At 48.0% G+C, this 17,553-nt stretch overlaps 7 protein-coding genes across 7 annotated transcripts; 3 read left to right on the forward strand and 4 right to left on the reverse strand.

Annotated features, from left to right (window-relative positions):
* Positions 1-551: 551 nt before the first annotated feature.
* Positions 552-2,183, reverse strand: FSST1_004576 (amidohydrolase 3; the record flags this gene model as incomplete). Its single annotated transcript, XM_083230764.1, has 1 exon — positions 552-2,183. One exon carries the CDS (start codon positions 2,181-2,183, stop codon positions 552-554), a length of 1,632 nt encoding a protein of 543 aa, XP_083088006.1.
* Positions 2,184-2,938: 755 nt separating this feature from the next.
* FSST1_004577 (uncharacterized protein) lies at positions 2,939-4,649 on the reverse strand (the record flags this gene model as incomplete). The annotated part of the gene is made up of 4 exons (XM_083230765.1): positions 2,939-3,931; positions 3,988-4,330; positions 4,390-4,456; positions 4,508-4,649. 4 exons carry the CDS (start codon positions 4,647-4,649, stop codon positions 2,939-2,941), a joined length of 1,545 nt encoding a protein of 514 aa, XP_083088007.1.
* A 524-nt stretch (positions 4,650-5,173) lies between these two features.
* FSST1_004578 (beta-glucosidase) lies at positions 5,174-7,784 on the forward strand (the record flags this gene model as incomplete). Its single annotated transcript, XM_083230766.1, has 3 exons — positions 5,174-5,314; positions 5,368-5,822; positions 5,873-7,784. 3 exons carry the CDS (start codon positions 5,174-5,176, stop codon positions 7,782-7,784), a joined length of 2,508 nt encoding a protein of 835 aa, XP_083088008.1.
* A 653-nt stretch (positions 7,785-8,437) lies between these two features.
* FSST1_004579 (fatty acid desaturase-domain-containing protein) lies at positions 8,438-10,513 on the reverse strand (the record flags this gene model as incomplete). Its single annotated transcript, XM_083230767.1, has 4 exons — positions 8,438-9,190; positions 9,241-9,405; positions 9,456-10,047; positions 10,335-10,513. The coding sequence occupies 4 exons, from the start codon at positions 10,511-10,513 to the stop codon at positions 8,438-8,440; spliced, it is 1,689 nt and encodes a 562-aa protein (XP_083088009.1).
* A 2,824-nt stretch (positions 10,514-13,337) lies between these two features.
* FSST1_004580 (uncharacterized protein) lies at positions 13,338-14,321 on the forward strand (the record flags this gene model as incomplete). The annotated part of the gene is made up of 1 exon (XM_083230768.1): positions 13,338-14,321. The coding sequence occupies one exon, from the start codon at positions 13,338-13,340 to the stop codon at positions 14,319-14,321; it is 984 nt and encodes a 327-aa protein (XP_083088010.1).
* A 19-nt stretch (positions 14,322-14,340) lies between these two features.
* FSST1_004581 (uncharacterized protein) lies at positions 14,341-16,447 on the reverse strand (the record flags this gene model as incomplete). Its single annotated transcript, XM_083230770.1, has 5 exons — positions 14,341-14,375; positions 14,474-14,660; positions 14,711-15,002; positions 15,054-15,474; positions 15,520-16,447. 5 exons carry the CDS (start codon positions 16,445-16,447, stop codon positions 14,341-14,343), a joined length of 1,863 nt encoding a protein of 620 aa, XP_083088011.1.
* Positions 16,448-17,029: 582 nt separating this feature from the next.
* FSST1_004582 (uncharacterized protein) lies at positions 17,030-17,315 on the forward strand (the record flags this gene model as incomplete). The annotated part of the gene is made up of 2 exons (XM_083230771.1): positions 17,030-17,120; positions 17,170-17,315. The coding sequence occupies 2 exons, from the start codon at positions 17,030-17,032 to the stop codon at positions 17,313-17,315; spliced, it is 237 nt and encodes a 78-aa protein (XP_083088012.1).
* Between the last annotated feature and the right edge of the window lie 238 nt (positions 17,316-17,553).

A 17,553-nucleotide genomic window follows, 5' to 3' on the forward strand; every position in this document is an offset into this window, starting at 1 on the left:
AGGGGGCGATAAACAAGCTGTCGCGATTCATGGTTGACCCTCGTCTTTGGATCCGGGGAAGCGCTAGGGTAGTGGATACGACGATACTGAATTGATAAAGTCACAGTGGAGAAGTGATAGAGAGCTATGATACTAGATACCGCTAGACGAGATAGCTACATGTGCGGGGATAATGGGCTGATGGTCACTCTGAAGGGTGTGTGTTATCTGTCAAGCGAGATGGACAAAGTTGGCCGAATTGGGTGGTTGGACTTTTCCGCGGGAAAGTCGATAACACTAGGTAGCCTGTAGCACTCACTACTTATAGTGGTAACTCAATAGGGTACTACGGAGGCTAGAATTTGAAAGCGAGATAGGATGGCATCACAGATTGAGACACATACTAATCATCTTGGCCATGATATTGGGATAGAGATAGAAAATAAATCGCATGATTGAAGGGCCAATGGTTAGATAGTGGCTTGAAATACGTCATGACGGATTATTCAAGTGTACATTGTATTTACTCTCTCACATTTTAGACTCCCAAACACCAACAACCGCATCAACACCTACAGCTTCGACTTGCCATCTCCCAAACCCCAAACCTTCCTACCAGCAAACCATGTCTCTTTAATCTCGGCCTTGAGCAGAGTCTTTGCATCCCACTCCATATCCGCCACGACAAGATCTGCAATCTTACCCACCTCCAGACTGCCCACTCTGTCATCCTGGAAGACACTCTTCGCCGCACCCTGCGAACCTGCAACAACCGCTTCGCAAACACCGAGCTTGAAGTGCTCGTTGACCACCTCTTCACACTCTGGCTCTCTGGCGGAACGTCGTGTTGCCGCGACATAGATGTTGTGCAGAGGGTTCCACGGCGCTGTGGGACTGTCACTGCCCAACGCGAGGAGAGCGCCTGAATCAGCGAACTCGCGGTATGCAAAGGCGCGGTCGCGACGGGAAGAGATGAGGCGTGGCCAGGCGCGCAAGATGGCTGGATCAGCATGAACGGGCTGAATGGATGCTGTGAGACCTAGTTTGCCTAGTCGCTTCGCATCTTCAGGCTTGGACACTTCCAGATGTTCAATTCTGTGTCGCGCACCAGGCTTGCCGTGCTTTTCGAGCATATCTACAGCCATTGTGATAGCCGCATCGCCAATAGCATGAAGAGCAATTTGGATTCCTGCATCGGCTGCTTGTTTAACGACAGGCTCAAGATCCTCTCTCGACCAGAACGGCGGTGGTGATGGGGCCGCGGAGTATGGTTCGGAAAGGTATGCCGTGCAAGCATCAATGATACCATCACAGATAATCTTGATACCAGCGATGCGAAGGTCGGGTGAGTTCTCCTTGCTGTACTGCTTTGCTAACTCAATTGCCCGGGCCACTTGTCGTTCACGTTCCTCTGGCTTTTCAGAAGGCTTGACGATCCAGTATGCTGTGACACGCATGGCGACATCGGGGTGTCGTCTCTTGAGCTCAACAAGGGATTCCCATGAGTATTCATCCATGGCCATTTCGATTATTCCTGTGTATCCAGCGGCGTGATATGCTTGGAACGCAGCGAGCATGCACTCGATACGCTCTTCATTTGAAGCAAGCTGTGCAAGGGTAGGCCAGACGATTGTCAGAATGCATGCTTCGCTGAGAACTCCTGATGGACGGCCGTTCTCGTCTCTTTCAATGATTCCACCTTGAGGATCCGCCATGTCGGCGACCTTCATCTCTGCAAGACCTGCAGAGTTGCACCACGTTGAGTGCATGTCCTTGGTATCGACATAAATTGGTCTCTCATCAATCTCATCCAAAATCTTGTAGTTCACGCCGTCAGGGGTCATGGAGTGCATCCAACCCTTGGCCATGATTCTGGGAACATGCGGGTTGGCTTTGGCGTAGGTGCGCAGTTCGTGCAGAATATCATCCAGATTCTTGCAATGTTCCAGAGCGATCTTGCGAAGTGACTGACCAAGCAGGAGGAGGTGCATGTGGCCATCTACAAAGCCTGGGAGGACTGTCTTTCCCCTCAGATCTTGTGTCTCGACGGTACTTTCTGTCTTGATCTGTGCTGCGACATGCTCTTTTGTACCGATGGCTTGAATGATACCATCTTTAACGTACATGCTCTCTGCAAAGGTGGGCTCGTCTGCCAAGCTGGCGACGCTCCTGGAGAGGATCTTGCCATTAATGAATAAAGACATTTTGAATGATTTTGTTGTGCTGATGGAGGAGAAGAACAAAAAGATTGAGCTGCCTGTTTGGTACTTATAGTCTGTTCTCTGTTCGCCTCTTTCGGATGAGGGTGGGCCGCTCAGGTGGGCTAATAGTGCATATCACCAGATGGTATCCAATACCGAGATGATTACACTGCAGGTTGCATGAGAATATGATATGGCAGTTTGTAATAGGTTGTTCTATAAGTTCAGTAATAATCCAGAAATCTCACTTTATTCTGTTCATTATCGTGATATTCACATTCTCTTCAAAAAATGATACCTCGGTCTTGAATCAGGAACTCGTGGAGACCCTGAATCGGCATCGTCACATTTGAATGATATGATTGGTTGTTCCGAATTCTTCAGTGGGTTTGAGAAAATCGCTCAAGGACAGATGATCTTATCTGATTCAACGTCATCGGCCGATAGCGGATCTAGACTAAATATGCACTTGATCGCCGAGGTCTAGACAATGACACTAGACATCTTTGAGTAGACTCATTCGTCCTCGCTTCACGTACGAAACTACTATACCTCATCTTGATGAAGCAGCGCATGCTCTTGTACCGTACATCAAGTTCGGCGAGCCCTATCATAGAGATGAACTTGGTCACGACATGGGTGATATACATTGCATCTTTCCGCTACCGCATACAACTCGTAGACCATGTAGACAGGACAAGAATAAGAAAATCTGTTTACTTAACCCCTAACCCAGATTGGTACTAGAGCAAGGAGTTTTATACCGTAAGTTCATTCGCGTTATCTAACCCATAGGACCCAAATTGCCGCGCAGGAACCCCCTTCTCAAACATAAGATCCAGCTCTTCATAAGTCCGACCCTTTGTGTCTGGAACATCAAAATAAAGCACCACCAAGTAGATGGCTGCCATGCCGAAAAATATCCAGCCTATGTTTCCACCCATATCAGCCTGGTCTCGATTAAACAGATATGGCAAAATGATTTGCCAAATAGTTGACACAATAGCCGAAAAAGCTTGACCCAGGGCCAGTGACTTGGCACGGAGCCTGATAGAGGACACTTCTCCAGCCACGCTCATGGACGCCCCAACAGCAGGCCCATACGAAAGACTGGGAAACGCAACCGCAACGCCAATCACAGTCAGTGCTGGTGGTGTACGTGCCATGGTGCCCGCAATACCCATGGCCAAGTACATAGCGAGGCAGACACTGACCCCAAAGAACATCAGTGTCCGGTAGTTGAACTTCAGCATGGCGAAGACGTTCATGATGGCCGAGACAACACCGCAGCTGACAGCTATCTGCAAAAGCATAACAGTGGTATGGTTGTCCATGCCAGTTTGGTTGAGGAAATAAGGCGCATTGGAGGAGAGAACAGTTCCAACGATCTGAGGCATATACATGCATATGAGCAGTATGCGAGAACGGCGTAGATTGGTGCCACGGAACAGCTCAGCATATGATGTCTTTTCGGCCTCAAGCCGGCGTTCTGTTTCGATGGAATGCTGTATCTGGACTAATCTGGCATCTATGCCCTCCTCGCTTGCTGAAAGGCGCACAAGAGATCGTCGTGCTTGATCATGTTTTCCCTTCAAAATTAGCCAATAAGGTGACTCGGGCATAAAAGGGAGTCCAAGTGCTAGTAAGCCAGGGAAGGTCCAGGCTGCAGCAAACACAAGACGGAAAGCCGAATCATTCATGATGGACACTCGGCTGAAGGTTGCTGAGATGGCAAGAAGGAGCCCGAGGTTCTGTTATCGGTTATTAGGTGGGCATGTTAAATAGATGGCCGGAGGAAATTACGCACCAACATGATTGCATATGTTGAGAGGGCAATACCTCGCATAGGTAGTGGTGCAATCTCAGAGACCCATGTCTGAGTACCAGCTAGGATTAAACCCATCGCGAAGCCGGAGGTCATCTTGCCACCAAGGAACTCGGCTGGAGTTTTGGAAAGGAATGTCAGCGCAATGCCGGCTGATGCGATGATGATGGAGGCGAGAAAGACTGATCGCCGGCCAAAACGGTCTTGACAATAACCCGCCGTGACAGAGCCGAGCATAGTTGTGACATTGTACATGGAACTCCAAAGGGACTGCCAGTAAGCAGGAATAATGAGCTCGCCATTGACATTGACAGAAAATCTCATTCTATCAAGAAATAGTGAGCCCGAGAACAGATGGTAATCAGATTACTGTATACTACTTACTGGAAGGCAGGCATAGCCAAGCAGACCGACATGGCTAGGTTCTCGTATCCCACCATTAACGGACCAACTTCGAAGATGGTAAGTACTCCGGCATACAGCGAGGATGTTTTTTACATACTATTTGCCCATAGAGTCCACAGGACAATCTTTGGGTTAGCCTTGAGGCATTCCCAGGTCGTCTCTGAGTCTTCTTGGATCACGATGTGCTCATCATGAATTACCCCAGATTTTCCATCAAGAATATCGTTTTCGTCAGCCATATCGAAGGCTTCCAGGGATTGGTAAAGGAGTTAGTTATTGAATGCTGCCCATATATTGGCTTGAACCACTGGAGCTGGAATGTTGGTGAGCTCAGTCTTGTTTTATAGAAGCTCAGGTGTCGTCTTTAGGCCTGGAGATGTTCTCTCGGCTTTTCCGAATCCACACATTCCCCATGGGGTTTTACGGTAGTGTCCCTATGCAGCGAGCTAAATCCAAAGAACTCGAGTCACGCCAATGAGGATGGTGTCTTCTACATTTACGGCTCTTCGCCTAACTCAATGCCTGTGATCCGAGTCTGGATAATCCGAGGTTGGGGATGTCGGGCCAGTGCCGAGTCAAGATCCCGGCTTCTGTTGTGACCCGAACTCGGATGTTCCGACCCCATTCCGATAATATGCCTAGTGAGAGCACGTCGAACTAGATCTTATAACAGAATAAAAGACTTAAACGACCTCAGTTTCTGGTGATAGTACAATCGTTTGCAATTGTTATTGACAGACAGAATATCGTTATTTGACCAAACATGGGCTCTCTACCATCAATCGACCTGGACTTTTGCTCTTTACTCCCTGAACTAACCGTTCGAGAGAAGATCACACTCTTATCTGGCCAAGACTTCTCCACGATTGCTGGTGTATCCAGACTAAACATCCCGCCAATCAGGGTAAGCCATATGCTTCTAAAGGAAATTAAATCATTAATTAACAAGTTAATTAGGTTGCTGATTCAACCTCTGGAATTCGACCTTCAGGCATTGAAGCGAATCTCACAACCGCGTCATTCCCTAATACAACTTGTTATGGATCAACATGGGACGCTGAACTAATGCATCGCGTTGGCATTCAGCTTGCCAAACAAGCACGAATGAAAGGTGCCCAAGTTGTCTTGGGGCCAACAATCAACATACACAGGGACCCCAGAGCCGGCAGAAACTTTGAATGCTTCAGCGAGGACCCGCTGCTTTCTGGACAACTGGCTGCAGCTCTTGTGAACGGTGTCCAGTCTTTAGGTGTTGCGTCTTGTCCCAAGCATTTCGTGTGCAACGACTCAGAGACCTTGCGACGATACTACAATGTGAAGGAATCGGTCGATAGTCGCGGGCTTCGCGAGATCTATCTTGCGGCATGGCAGCATCTACTGCGTTCATCTAATCCCGAGGGGGTTATGACTGCGTAAGTAAATCGATATCTATCAAAACTTGCCTTGGACTGACCATGAGCAGATACAACAAGGTTGACGGCCACTTTTGTAGCCAGAGTTCTTCCTTGATACAACGTGTCTTGCGAGACGAATGGAACTTCAAAGGCTTAACCATGTCGGATTGGTTCGGCACTCATGCTACGACCGAGCCAGTCAAGGCTGGGCTCGATATCGAAATGCCTTTCCCTGTTTTCAGAGGAGATAAACTTCTGAAGGCAGTGGAATCAGGGCTGGTAACAGAGAAGGAGATCGATACCTTGGCCTTGAGAGCCCTTGAACTTCGCAATCGAGCCCGAGCTGCTCTCGAGTTTAGAGAAGAACGGTCCGAGGTGAATGAGGAGACAAACAAACTGGCTCGAGAAGTTGCAACCAGCGGAATGGTACTTCTAAAGAACGAGAACAATGCCTTGCCGATCAGAGAAGAGCATCGTTCTCGCATAGCTGTGATAGGTCAGTATGCTGCTGACCCGGTGATCACCGGAGGTGGTAGCGCATCATCTATCCCTCAATATCGACACTCTCCTCTGGATATTCTGAAGAAAAGGCTACCCGGTGTGGTGCAATATTCTCCGGGTGTGCGAACTCGAAGAATAATTCCTACTGTACCACACGAGAAGCTTGTATCGTCTGAAGAAAACCCCGGTGTCACCGTTCGATACTTCAACGCACATGATACCACGCCAGTACTCGAGGAGTTCCAGAAAGAAGCCAACGTTTGGATGCTTGGAGACTTTGACAAGAAAGAGTTAAAGCCTGTTGGCTCGCGTATAGAAATAGCGACCAGGCTGAAGCCAGAAACCTCTGGTAGTCATACCTTGGCCGTACGATGTACAGGTGCATTCTGTTTATCTGTCAATGGCCGTGAAGTGCTCTCAGGCGAAGAAAGAAAGGTCACGACCGAACAGTTCATCTTCAACCACATCCTACTGGAGTCCGAGGTTCAAGTTTCCATGGATGCTGGGGTAGTGTACGATATCGCCCTGAGCATGGATGGCCCTCAAAAGCTTCAGATTGGCGAGCCCACTCCATACGCCGCCGCCATATGCTTCGAAGAATATTATTCCGAAGATACTGCCATCGCGGAGGCTGTCGAGATTGCGCGATCTGCTGACGTGTCAATTATCTACGCTGGAAGAAATGAGCAATACGAGTCAGAAGGCTTTGACTTGGATGACATCCGAATGCCGGACAATCAGACAAAGATGATCAAAGCAGTGGCAGCAGTTGCAAGGAAGACCATACTGGTCATGCACTGTGGAAACCCGATCGATGTCAGTGCTTTCATAGACAGTGTAGACGGCGTTCTACTTGCTCACTTTCCTGGTCAGGAGGGTGCCGCTGCAACTATGGAACTTCTCCTGGGTGGTATCTGCCCCAGTGGACGTCTAGCCACGACATGGTTCAAGACACTACAAGACTCGCCTAGTTATGATAACTTCCCTGCCAAAGACACAGAAGACGGCGACCCATGTCTTCGGTATGCTGAGGGCGTCCAGGTTGGCTACCGTGCCCTAGGCTCCATGGATCGAGTCAGATGGCCTTTTGGTTATGGTTTGTCATACACAACGTTCAACCACAGCAAATTGCATGTTTCAGTGGATGAGACTTCTGAGCCAAAGAAACTCAAGTGTGTCTTGGATGTCCAGAATACAGGTACCGTCGCTGGCCAGGAGGTTGTTCAAGTTTTCATCAGGCCGTCTGAAACGACCAAGGTATGGAGACCGGAACAAGAACTGAAAGGCTTCAGTAAAGTTTTCCTCGAACCAGGAGAGCGTCGTCAAGTCGAAGTGGAGATGGACCTCGACGTGGCCTGTAGTTACTGGGACGATCAAGAGAATACTTGGAGACTTGATGCAGGAGTGTATGGAGTCACTGTGGCGGGCCAAATGGCAGAGTTCAAAGTTAGCAAGACCACTACAAGGAATACTCTCTAGATATGTTACAATGTCAGATGCACTCGCTGAGATTGCCCCAATATATCTCTACTTCATTTTAGCTTAACTTGAAAAGCTTGTCGCCTTCGAGTGTGAATCCATATTTGAGTACGGTCTTGACTTCGATTGCGACTACGCTATAGTCCAACTATACATGGTCCCTTGTAATGATACCAGACACCTTTGAACAGGCTCATTCGTCTTTGATGTCCATGCATGAAAGCGTGACCTCTCTGGCGTTAATCACATGGATCGACATGTTCGTTACCAGAGCATCGGAGTTATGGGGTATATATGATAGATCAACTTGACACTTTAACTTACACGTTGTTACGCTCTAGAACGCAGTGACTGAGGCCTTCTACCCTTATTTTTCACTTTTAAATATTCCCTTTACAGCGATTGAAATGCTTTTTCTGTGAATATCTCTGAATTTGAGCATTTTAATCATTAGCCCAGTATAATGTTGATCTCTTCTGGCAGAGCAACGGGTATCGTGGCTCTCATCATGTCAAAACATTGCAACATGGTGTTAAAAGTAGACAGAATTCTATTGCTTTTTTTTACTGTCTCAAATAAAGGAAATCGCACTCGCTCTGATATGCTAATCTAATCTAAGAATCGTAAGAATTAAAAGTATTTTATCAACGCATTTAATGTAAACCGCTCTCTCCAGTCTGAGCCATATGTTTCTGGCACTTGATCATGATGTCAAGCTGGTCACTCACATCCTGGAGACGACCGAGAACCTTTCTGTTTCCGTCGGTGAAGTTAAGGATAGAGTAAGGAACACCAGTATCGGCACAGAACTCGCGGATCATGACCTGCGCCTTGCGAAGGTTGTGGCGAGGCAAACGGGGGAAAAGATGATGAACAGCCTGGAACTGAAGACCTCCGTGAACAAAGTCCATCCAAGCAGGGCAGTCGACGTCCATAGTGGTTCGGAGCTGTCGCTGGGCAAAAGATTCCGTCTCGCCGAGGTCAACAGTTGACATTCCCCAGTGGGAAAGGGTGATCTGGACATGAAGAGGCATGGTGATGATGTGAGAAACGAGGACGAAGATGACACGGGTGGTCCAGTCGGGGAGGCCGCGCCAGAGGAGACAATAGCCGAAGAGGAACCAGTAGCAAGCCATGAAGATGATCTCGCCAGGTCGAATCCACCAGGCGCGGCTCTTTCCAAGCTGGGAGGACTTCTTGGACAAAACATGGAGCCACGACAGGAGGTAAAGGTTGAAGCGCGCAATGCCCATGACGGGGTAGTAGGTGTATTTCTGGAAGGGAACAAGGAAATCGGCAGCGGCGTCCCAGACAAAGGTAAAGTCGTAGTAGGTTGAGTGGAGAGACTTAAAGAAAGAGGGGCACGTGGCGAAGAGAGGAACGTTCTGAATATCGGGATCGTGTTCCTAGTCAAGTTAGTACGATGTTGATGATTCGATAGAAGCGATTATCTTACAGGTGCGTTTGTGACAAGATGGTGAACGTTGTGGCTACTCTTCCACCAACCGATGGAAAGACCACAGCAGAAATCGGCAACGAACATGCCAATCAGGGTATCAGCGACAAAGTTGGATGTAATGGCAAGATGACCAGCATCGTGGGCTGAGAACATGATTTGATGCTAGAGATGGGTTAGTTTCGTTTCTTGCAGATAATAGACAAATTACGTACCCAGAACAATCCCAGGAACATGGAAGAAGTGATGTACCACTGGTTGTAGAACAAAGTACCAAAGAGAGCGAACAAGGTGGTGTAGCGAGCCAACTCCTTTCCATACTCAATATAAGGACACTGGTACAAGCCCTCATCTCGGATCCTGTCGTGAAGAAGCTGATACTTGCGCCTAATGTCAGTTTGCACCTTGAAATCCTCTGGCGCAGGGTATGTTTCCAAGTCGGTCTGGATCTCGCGTGCAACACCAGCGTTTGCGACCTTGAGGATGACGGATCGCTTGCTGTTGGGTTCACTCTTGATGGTGCCAGATCGATGTCTCAATCCCTCGGTCTTGAGGATATCGTCTCCTCCACCGATAATCACATCATCGGTGGCGGAAGAAGCAGAGCTAGCTGCGTCGTCGAGAATACTGCTGTTGGCAAGACTGTCTTCTGTGTCTGAAGTAGCCGAATCGGACATTTCGACCTCATCGGGGGCGTCTTTGCGAAAGATGCCGCCTCTAATTGGTGGTGTGCGGTTCGTCCAAGGGCCTTGCTTCCGGCCGATCCGATAGGCCTTCATTGTTCGTAGTGTCGATTCGGAGTGATAACTAATGGAGAAAATGTTATTAATAATCTGATCTGATCTGATCTGATCTGATCTGTAATGGAGGGTAGTTTAAATTGCTTTGGCTTTGATCAACCCCACGCTTGCAATGCATCTGCATTTCGGGTCGTCTCGCCTCGTCTGACAGGGCGGCCAATGGGGTGTTGTATGTGTGCATCATGGTATTTTTCTGTTTTTGGTGTAGTGTCGTTGGTGTGTATAACCTCAACTTCAACCACAACGAAATTTCTTCCTTTTTCTTCCTTCTTCGTTTGTAGGTGCAAAACTTACGCTTTCATTTCGTCCGTCGCATCGCGACCGACCATGTGCAACACGGCCAATCGACCACCAGGATGCCTCTCCATCCAACCATCGAGCTTGAGGATCGCATCTTCGTACACGACAATTGTTTGACCGTCGGCGATCATTCGCTCAACCGCCGCTGCGGTCAAGATAGTATCGCGACTCATTGTGATTTTTCGGAATCGGTTCGCAGTGTGTATGTGATTGTTTTTTAGGTATGCTGAAAAAGAATGTCGCTCGAGGGGAGATGCTGAAGTAGTGCGGAAAGATTCGAGTGATTACAAGTGAAGGAGGAGCTGTGAATCACTAACGGATAAATAAAAGAAAGAGCGAAAGGGTAAGAACAACCGGAAAGCTAAAAAGGGCAGCGACAGAGCAAACAACCGAGGCAGCACAAGAGATAAATACTCTCTGATTCAATCAGGGGCACAGCGAGCTACCTGCTCTGCTACGGGTGTACGAAAAAGATGTCCATAATTACTGTATTCTCGCCTCTTACTCAAGCTACGCCCCCAGGTGGCAGATTGATGGTTCGCTCGTTTCTGTACCACCACATAAACCAACGAATGGGCGCAGCATCCGTAGAGCAATACCGTTTTGTGATCCATGACACGCAAGCTAGTCCCTTAACCCGGGGCACGTCAAACGATTAGCTCTTTCCAAGCTTAGCTTTAACTGGGACCGACCCTAGCCTAGGTACGAACGGGCCAAGGCCCTCAAAGGATCATGAGTTGGTACTTTGGGACAGTTGGTAGTTTGGCTAGTCTAGTCCTCGTCCGAGAAACCTGCAAAACATACGTCAAGTCTGCTGAAAAGAGGCGCAAAAAGAGGAAAGGGGAAGGCAATAAAAACAAGAAAGAGTGTGAGAGATGAGCATCGTCCATGACCCTTGTTGACGCTAACCAACGGATGGGCTGTAGCCAAGATTCTTTGCTGAACGGACCACATATTAAACTGGTTCTATCCCATAGGACCTGCGGAGAGTCGCCTCTATAAGTGGGGGGGACTTTGACGCTTGAAACAAGAGAATCTGGGTCTGGTCTCCTGTTGATCTAGACCGGGCTTCTTCTCCTAGCTTAGTCTAGTTAAACCTTGTGACAGTGGCAGGCAGAGGGAGTGACAGTTGCTCGGTTCCGATAATCAAAAAAAAACTTTGAATGGTTCTAGAAGATGCAACCCATGACTCTGTTGAGTTTTCGTAGATAGCTACCTACCTATGGACTGTTCCTGTTCCTGACTGTAACCTTTGAGGTGTTTGAGTATCAAGTGCTGACTGGCTGACCACATCCACATACTCTGTGTTGACGTTCAGTACACGTACCAGACCAGGATAAAAGTCAACGCGCAAGTCATCCCCCTCTCTGGTTTAGTTGGTTCTTGTTGATACGAAAATCCCCCCCCTTCTCCTCAGCCCCCCCTTGAGTCGACTTCCCAGCGGAGGTGACCCCCTAGAAAAGAACCCCTGTGGAGCAGGCGCAGCAGGGGAGGCGTTGCAAAGTACCCACAAGACCCTGAAATACAGGCTGGGGTTTTAAGTTAGCCTCCGCCCGCGGGCTGCGAGTGCGAACATAGCAAAGCGCCCGCTATGTTTTAGCCAATCATAAACAAGCCCCGGCGGGTTCCCGGTCATCCAAGTACGCGTAATTTTGATGAATCTCTCTAGGTCTATTCGTTTACCAGATCTCGTAAAAAAGAAAAAAAGCTAAAAAGGGGCCATAAGTATTCTTTTCAGTGACGAGATTACGCGTTTGGTCTTTTCAACTAAAACATGTGCATGTGGATGTTATTATCGTTACCGCATCAAACATGCACGTGGGTTAACTAATAAACTCGACTATCAACAACAACAACATTAAAAGGGGCGCCTAACATTATCCAAGATTGCCACTATTTTACCTAGTATGTAGGTACATAACTAAAAGACGTGGAAACGTCCCATGAATCGAACCACTCAATCTCTCTCTTTCTCTCTTTCTCTCCTCTTTTTCCATCTCAATCTTGGCATCTAAAAGCAGCTCTCCGCATAAGCTAAAGCCATCTCTTGAACTAGATCCACATGGATCAAATGGTTCCTTTTCTTTTGCTGTGCCGTTGATGGCGTCGGCCCAGAAATTAAAGAAATCGGGTGAGGCCTTTTTTTTGTTTTGGCTTCCTTGCTTTTTCCGTACCGGAAGAATACATACAGAAAAAAAAGGAAAAGGGGGTGTGCGACTGTTGAAGGAAGCTAAGCTTTTCTGAATCCTTGTTCTGATGCGAGGTTAAATTAGATTCAGTCTCTGGCGTCCAATCCCATGGTCGAGAAATAACGTGTCAAGATTAACTCTGGCCACAACACAGACCAGATCAGACCAGACCAAAGAGTCCCCCACGTTGACTTATCTTATCAGTCCTTTGATGAAATGCTTGGCTCCAGGGTAAGAATAGACACAATACTTGAGACACGCATCATCCAACGTAATATCGATAGACATACTTACTACCTGGTAAATATTGGCTTATGTTAGAAATATCCTTGGCTCAGTTCCACATCGATCAGCCGCTGAATTACGCGTTTATCGCTACAAACACTTGACTCGATGTTGTGAGCGTAGGTGATTTGAGGACACATTCTCCAGCGACATGCCACGACGTCATTGTGCTTCAGAATGGGTGGCGGGTTTTACGTGCCAGCCGACTTTTTATTATTTATGGAGTAAAGACAGACCGGAGCTGATATCGCACATGCTATACCGAATGAATTAATCTTACAAAGTAGAGCTTTCAATAGACTCTAGTCAAGCTATCCATAGGTTGTAGGTTGTTGTAATGCTAATGTATTGCCAAACACTTAATATTAGTGGACTTGACATGTCGATGAGGCTCTCGCACCAGTCAAATAGATCAACAACAAAGTCCCCGATAACTTTCCGCGCGACGATATAAAAATTATCGACCGACACTTCCATTGCAATTGCTTCATTTGAACTCAAAACTACCCTGTATCATCTAAAAATGGCACTCAACTCACTTCCGCGTAATACATTCACAGCCCGTAGTGGCAACGCGTACTCCTTCATCTCCATTAAACCCACATCCCACAACACGACGCTTTTATTCCTCCACGGCTTCCCATCCACACTCAACGACTGGATCCACCAAATTCGGCATTTCTCTTCAGAAGGCTATGGCGTCGTAGCGCTGGACATGCTCGGATACGGCGACAGCTGCAAGCCCGACCATGTTACCCTGTATCGTCTTAAACCAATGAGCGATCAAGTAATTGAACTTTTAGACCATCTCGAATTAAAGACTGTCGTTGGAGTAGGTCACGACTTTGGCGCGACGCTACTATCGCGGATAGCGGCTTATCACCCATCGCGATGGGAATCCCTCGTTTTTCTCGCTGTTGGACCGCCACCGCTTGGAACGCCCTTTGACGTAGACTTGATCAACCAGATGACCAAGCAAATGCTGGGTTATGAGATGCTAGGATATATACCGTGGCTGGCAGACCTTGACTCTCAAAATATCCTTGAGAAAAACGCAGAGGCGGCCATGAGTTTGATGTTCTGTCGTGATCGGGAGGCGTGGGAGGAGTGGTTTCATCCTCTCGGGAAGATGCATGACTTCGTGCGAGAGAATCGCAGACTTCCTATTGCATCGTGGTACACGCAAGACCTCCAAGAGGCCCATCTCAAGGCCTTTGGTTCACCAGGTGGATACAAGGGTGTTTGTCGATGGTATCGCATGTGGAAGGATAACCTTGTTGCGCCCGATGAGAAGGGTTTCGAAGACTTCAAAATCCGACAACCAGTTCTTTTTGTTGTACCTTCTCACCCTAAAGAGTCAATGACCCAGCAACAACAGATGCTCTCATCATGGGCCCCAAACCTCCGAACTGTTAGTCTCGATACGTGTCACTGGCTTCATCTCGAACAGCCTGACCAAACCAACACATCCATCCAAGAGTTCATTACCTCAAGCAGGCATGTTTAGTACTTCAGGCCTTAACCAATCAAACGTGTCCAATAGATCGAAATTGAAATCCAACTGCGTTGGAATGTCCCAGTCTAGCGTATCCAGCGCTCCACCGCCTGCGATGGGAGCGTTGAGGTTGTGGTCCAGCACACCTTGCAAAACAGCCTTACAGTCGGCACAGAGATCTGCATTGGGGGCTGGGGGTCGAACCCAGTCAAGAAAACCGATGAGAAGACTGAGCTTTTGTATTATCGCTGACCGGCTTAGTTTGGGACAGTCGGGGTGGGTTCCGCGGAATGTTGGGCGGAGTAGTTCAAGGCAGAGGATACCTCCTCCTGGTGCAGCAAAAGCCATTAACTACTATGGTTAGTAGGACATAATGTGATACCATGAATTGTTGTACTTACCAGCCATTCAAAGTCCCGCCTTACTCCAGCGAAGCGGTCTTGATGTGTCCAGAACAAAAGCGTTAAACAAACCATCTCAAAGCTAATCACCAGCAGCTTGTTCTCATCAACGTGCCCGAGGCGGAGTGATAGCCTCTCGGCAAAGAACAAGTTTTGTAAATGCTCCAAGCGAACGAGTATTCTCACGTAGACATTCTCCACGTTGCAATTCGGATCATCTAGCTCGTCTGCTCGATGGATGAGATTCTGGGGGAATCGCTCGTATGTTCGTTCGCAGCGTGTCTTCAGTTCACTGCACACATTAGCAAACCCCTCAAGAGAAATAATGGCATCCGAAACTTACGCCAATCGTTCAAAGGTCGCTTTCACGCTACTTGCCAACGCCATCTCAAGAAGTTCGCCTTTTATAAGAGCAATCTGTACACGAGCCCTTATTACTGCTGCACCAAGTAAATCTCCATCTGGTCGAAACCCGTTGTCGTCTAGCCTTTGCATCGCGCTCTTGATAGCAGCATCGCCACCCATGAGATCCTGATCATCTATGTCTATCGCTAGAGGACCCGAGAAGTAGCGATGGCTGAGAAGTGGTGGTCGACCGGTGAAGGAGACGAGGACTTTGTCGAGAGCATAGACGCGGGCTGTTATGCGGCGTTTGTGTTCTGAGCACAGAGAAGGCACGTAGTTTGGGTCTTCAACGCCGACGTGAAGGCCGAGGAAGGTTAGAAGGGCGACCGTCTCGGCGGCGTAGCTCCAGCATGTTAAACCTGGAAATATTAGCGACGAAGGGGGCTTGATGTAGATAAACATACCAGCATCGCCTGTTACCAGCGACTCAATGGTTGTTCTACGATAACATAAATAAAGAAGTATATCGTTGGCAGTTGTGAAATGACGAACAAGCTCGACACAATTACCTAAACACTTGTTCACAGCTACAGCTTCCATACCGGGAGCGCCATTCCAATACGTCCAGATAAGTCCAATGGACTCCCAACGAATGTTACTCCCTGTGAACTGATCTGTCCAAGCCTTTGCGCTTGCATGTTCATCACGAATGGGTCTCGAGGTATTGTTGCTGATGCACAAAGCCATCTCTTCAAGCTGCACGTCTTCTCTTGCATCCAAGTACTCACCCCAGTCCTCCTGAAGAGTACGCAAGATATCTTCAATGACCATAAACATCCAATCATCAACGCGACAGTGAAGCTTATTGGGCATGACATCGTCGCGAAGGCCGGGAAGGTGACGGAGGACAAAGAGGCACATCTCGCGAAGATGAGATGGCATCTCAATCAAGCAAGCCCTCGTCCTCGGCGGCCTCCTTGGACTTGGCTCAATTTCGAGCGCAGGTCCATGGACGAGCGAGAGACTGTTCCTTGTTTCTTCAAAGACTGCATTGTGACTGGTGAAGCCAAGATAACCAGGTGCTATAGAAGGTGAGGGAGTTGACGTGGACTCTGCACTCTGACCTACGCTCGCACCGGCAGTAGTCGTGTTTGAAGGAGAGATTGTGTTTGTAGAAGTGACTGTACTTGAAGGGGCTATGACTCGGCTTGGCGACCGAAGCCGTTGCTTCTTGACTCTTGGCTCCGAGATGGTGTACACACACGACTCTTTTCGTTTTTCGCACCGAGAACATGTGGGTTGACCATGATCGCATGCAACTTTCCGCGCTCGACAAGGATCGCAAGCCTGGGGACGACCATTTAAGCGTCGCAGAAGAGGGGCATCTGCCATGATGCGATTCAGTGTTGCTTTCAAATCGTGATGATTATAAATCTCGGTCTCGGCTTGGAGATAGTATGTTTCGGTGAAGATGTATGTCGGCTTGAAGATTCACGGTCTCGGCTTGAAAAGTAAGACGCTCGGCTTGGACTCTAATGGGCTCGGCTTCAAGATTATGGAGCTCGGTTTGAGCTAAACACCACTGAAAGGGACTCTACCCCACATGGTTCAGCTCGGCTTACAGGGGTTTGACTTAATTGAGCACGCCGAAGCATGTTAGCACGTTGAAGTGCGGAATGCGTCACTCGGAGACGGAGTCGTTTGGCTGCAGGGCTGACAAGATGGAAGTGTGTTAAGGGCGTACTCACCGTCGATATGACTCAAATTGCGGGCTGCGGCTGATGAATTGCACGCAAGTCAAGCCGAGTCATCATGTAGAGTTGAGTATAAGTAAATCTGGATGCCCCCTCGATGTTTGGATCATCAATTCGATATACAATCACATTCAATTCAATCAAGGCATTGAACATTCAATACTATCCAATCGACTACAGTACTATTTCGATACTTCAACACTTCAACACAAACTTCAACATGTCTCAGCTCTCAGCTACATACAAGACTTCCAACGTCTCCGAGACAACTCTTGTTGACACTTCCAAGCCTTCAACAAGTACAAAGCCTGGTATGCTTCAATCTTTTCATCTCCTAAAATCACGATCTAACATATTCAGGTCTTGAAACAACCCATAAACCATCCCTCAAGGAAAAGATCCAGAGGAAGCTTTCCGGCTCCGTCGATCCTACAAAGAAGCCGGCTGACCCATACAAGTCGTGGGAAGCTCGATCAGGTCAGTACAGCACAGAAGTTAACCACTAGTCAATTGGTGAGACACAGGCTAATACGTTGACAGTAGCGCTGCTATAAATGGTGGATAACTTTTGAGAAGGATCTGGACCGATTGGAACACGCCAATAATTTGTTTGGGCGATTAGTATTGGTTTATTGCTGTACTTTGATGATGATGATGATGGAGATATACCCGTGTTAGAGTAATAAATTTTGTCAATTGTAATAGTGCTTAGTCTCAATGCTGAATTCGTGACTGATGTTGCCC

The sequence above is a fragment of the Fusarium sambucinum genome, chromosome I (genome assembly GCF_050947815.1).
Source record: "Fusarium sambucinum isolate potato_lamoka chromosome I, whole genome shotgun sequence".
Lineage (NCBI taxonomy): Eukaryota > Fungi > Ascomycota > Sordariomycetes > Hypocreales > Nectriaceae > Fusarium > Fusarium sambucinum.